This window comes from Austrofundulus limnaeus, unplaced genomic scaffold (assembly GCF_001266775.1).
Source record: "Austrofundulus limnaeus strain Quisiro unplaced genomic scaffold, Austrofundulus_limnaeus-1.0 Scaffold606, whole genome shotgun sequence".
Lineage (NCBI taxonomy): Eukaryota > Metazoa > Chordata > Actinopteri > Cyprinodontiformes > Rivulidae > Austrofundulus > Austrofundulus limnaeus.
In genome coordinates, this window is record NW_013953008.1 from 3,010 (window position 1) to 7,005 (window position 3,996).

General features: G+C 39.0%; 1 protein-coding gene across 1 annotated transcript; it reads left to right on the top strand.

The window, feature by feature from the left end:
• Positions 1-1,542: 1,542 nt before the first annotated feature.
• Positions 1,543-2,369, top strand: LOC106531200 (GTPase IMAP family member 7; the record flags this gene model as incomplete). The annotated part of the gene is given in 1 exon segment (XM_014026981.1): positions 1,543-2,369. A coding segment is annotated over 1 exon segment (767 nt), but the record flags the coding sequence as incomplete, so codon positions are not given.
• Positions 2,370-3,996: the final 1,627 nt, after the last annotated feature.

Below are 3,996 nucleotides of genomic sequence, written 5' to 3' on the forward strand. Positions count from 1 at the left end.
TGCTGAACCACAGTTCAACAACAATGTGTGATTTTCATTGGTTATTATTTAGTAAATGTTTGTTCATGATTACTTTTGTTAGTTTCAAAATATTTCAGTCAACATTGTGGTTTTTRGGTCTTTAACAGAGGGGTACCACCAATTTTGTCCTCGTGTGTACTTCAAGTCTTTTTATGAAGCACGTGAATCAGGGAGCTTTTTCCTCTCCACTGCTGCCAATGTGCTGCTAAGGATGAGAGACTGTGATGAAGTGAAGATTTATCACAATATGCTGGCTTCTTTAGATTTATTGTTTTTTTGTGCACAGTGCCCTGAAATYACATTTGTTGTGACTTGTCGCTACATAAATAAACTGAATTATTGGATGGATAGGCGAATTGAAGCTGCGTCTGCAGTGATGCGAGTGCTGTACAATCTGTCATTTTACCAGTCGATCTACATTCCTACCCTCATGGGTAGTGACCGAAAGAACGAGATCATGGACCCCAGTGGCCAAAATGAGTTTCCTCTGCAGGGTGTCTGGACTCTCCCTTGGAGATAGGGTGAGAAGCTCAGTCATCCGGGAGGGACTCAGAGTAGAGCCACTGCTCCTCCACGTCGAGAGGCTCTAGTTGAGGTGGTTCAGGCATCTGGTTAGGATGCCTCCTGGAGGCCCCCCTGGTGAGGTATTCCAGGCACGTCCCACTGGGAGGAGGCCCAGAGGAAGACCCAGGACACGCTGGAGGGACTATGTRTCTCGGCTGGCCTGGGAACGCCTTGGAGTTCCCCCGGAGGAGCTGGCCCAAGTGGCTGGGGAGAGGGAAGTCTGGGTCTGTCTGCTTAGGTTGCTGCCCCCGCAACCTGATCTGGCCTAAGAGGAAGAAAATGGATGGATGGATGGATGGATGGAAAAAGGATTCAAATAAAATGTTTTATTTGACTTTACTTATATTATTGGTTCAACTTAACAAATTCACTGAATACCTTGAAAGTACTAATAGTTTGTTACTGATCCGCAGGTAAATCAAACTCCTCACATGGTTTCAGTTAAGCTCATTGGTCGTACTGTAATCATCCAGCCTTCGTTTTCTGACATATAGACCAGTCAAGTGCTAGAGAATTAAAATAAATAATAAATGTATTAATATGTGATTTTCAACTTGAATCTTCAGTTGTGGTTTTTGGAACATTATTCACTGTAATTTTCACCTTTCCCTCCTCAGAGACCACTGAATGCTCCAAGCAGCGAGAGCAGATGTTCAGCAGGATGNTTTATTTGACTTTACTTATATTATTGGTTCAACTTAACAAATTCACTGAATACCTTGAAAGTACTAATAGTTTGTTACTGATCCGCAGGTAAATCAAACTCCTCACATGGTTTCAGTTAAGCTCATTGGTCGTACTGTAATCATCCAGCCTTCGTTTTCTGACATATAGACCAGTCAAGTGCTAGAGAATTAAAATAAATAATAAATGTATTAATATGTGATTTTCAACTTGAATCTTCAGTTGTGGTTTTTGGAACATTATTCACTGTAATTTTCACCTTTCCCTCCTCAGAGACCACTGAATGCTCCAAGCAGCGAGAGCAGATGTTCAGCAGGATGSTMTCTGTTGTCGACACTCCTGGTCTCTTCGACACCTATCAGTCTGATGATAAAGTGAAGAGAGAAATCTCTAAATGCATCAACATGTCGGCCCCCYGGCCCCATGCCATTCTGCTGGTCATCAAAATTGGGCCTTTCTCAAAAGAAGAGAGAGYTGRTGTGATGAAGGTGGAGGAGATCTTTGGAGAGGAGGCCTGGAAGTACACCATCATCCTTTTCACCAATGCAGATGAAGTCAGTTCTGGTTTTGATCAGACYTTACAACAAGCTCCACCTGAGCTCCAAATAATCCTAAAGAAYGCTGGAAACAGATACCACCTTTTCAACAATCTGGAAGTGAACGATCGTCAACAAGTTCTGGATCTGTTGGAGATGGTCCAGAAGATGGTGGACGACAACGGAGGACAGTTTTACTCAAACGACATGTATCAAAACACAATGAAGATGTTGGATCAGAGAGAGAAAGAGCTGAAGCAGTTATATGAGCAGAAGCTAAAGGAGCAAATAGAAGCTGTAAAGGTAAAATATGAGGCACTGCTGAAAGAAGCTAAAGAGGAACGAGACCAGCTGGAGAAACGACAGCAGCTGGTGCTGGAGGAGTTGAGGCGGTACTACCATGCCTTAGAGTGCGGAGTCCGTCAAGCTGTAGAGCACATGACCAAAGATGATGACTWCAATGAACTCCTCAAAAATTTTCACAAAACCCTGAAACTGAACTGACAAAGAAGTTTCTCTGCACCAGCTCACCCTTGATCCAAGAAAAGTGAATGTGTGTAAAAACAGTATTTGAATGGGTTTGATTTGGACAACAGTTGTAGCTCAGTCTGTCCCATCTCACCTGCTGAAGCTTGGAACTCCTTCAGAGTGCTCTCAGATGACCTGGAGCTCTCTTTCTCTCATGGTTCTTCTTATAATGCCTTAGGGCAGTAGAAATTCTTTAGWATCCATCCCTGGACTTGTATTTGTCAGTAATGTTTTCTCTGAGTTATGCCAGATCCAACAATTCTGAAGAGCTGAAGGCCACAAGCAACCTGGGCTCTCAGAACACCTGAGCAGAGCCTCAGACTGATGGACTCCATGCCACGCTGCATTGCTGCAGTAATCCAGGCAAGATATTGAGTGGTGTATGGTTTTACTTTTCATGTTCATACTTTTCATTTAGCCAACATTTCTTAAAATCCTTTTTTTGTTTTGGTCTTAAGTAATATTTTACTTTTACTACTGGCTGAATTTGGAATTTTCATTAGTTGTCAGAAATAATCATCAAAATAAAATAAAAAACATTTGAAATGTATCTTTTTTTGTTAAATGAATGAATATAACATAAAAGTTTCACTTTTTGAATGGAATTACTGAAATATATCAACCTTTTCATTATATTCTAATTTTATAACCAGCACATGTATACACAAAKCTTTCTACGTTTTCATACATATTGCCTAATTTTTGTTTATCACTATTATGTTGAGGAAAACCCATTTTTCTCTGTAGATGGGCATTGTTTGACAATGTTTAGATTGGAATTTTTATTGCACAATTATTTCACAAGGCAGTGTCACATGACATCTACATTTGATTAAAGATACAGTATACTGGGCATTATTCATCCAATGAAAAGCTGTTGAGTCTGAAATGTCAATTGTGCAAATAAATTCAATTCAAATTCAAATTCAAAAATACTATATTGATCCCAGAGGGAAATTAGGTAAATAAATGATCAAGTAGTGAAATCCTGCAGTTTGCCGTGTGTCACACTATCTTTGCTGTTACCCAGAACTAAAAATAAATAGCTGCCATTTGTAAATTCATTATATTTTCATACAAAATTATATTTTAATAAAGCTGCCACACCATAAAACATTTGGAAAGTTGACTAAATTATATTTCTGGTGTAATTTTGACTATCAAATAAATAACTATGACAATAATCATGATGTCTGTTTTACGAGCTTGTTTTAAGTCTTTGAACAGAGAGATTCAACACAATTTGCTGCAAGTCACTTTATTGGTTTTTGTGTACAATGCTCTGATACACTTGACGCTACTGTATATAAATAAACTGAATTGAATTGAACTGACAACAAAAATGCAGTGAACTGTAGATGTTGGCTACTTTTGAACCCGGAGCAGCCCCACCCAGTGGCCAGATGTTATTATTTTGCTGATAAAATAATCAACCTGCATTGTGGGAGATGTCGTTTATGGTTAATGCTGACTTTAAAACAGCTTATTTTGAGACGTTAATTCAGGGCTATTACTTAGGGGGCAACAGTTAACAGCTCAGGCACCGCACAATTATTTTTTTTCACCTTTTAAATTAGTTATTTTTTTTGCCATGAATCATAAATGTAAAGTTTACAATTGAATCAAAATTTATTTCTGTAATAAATTCAGCAAGAAATTATTT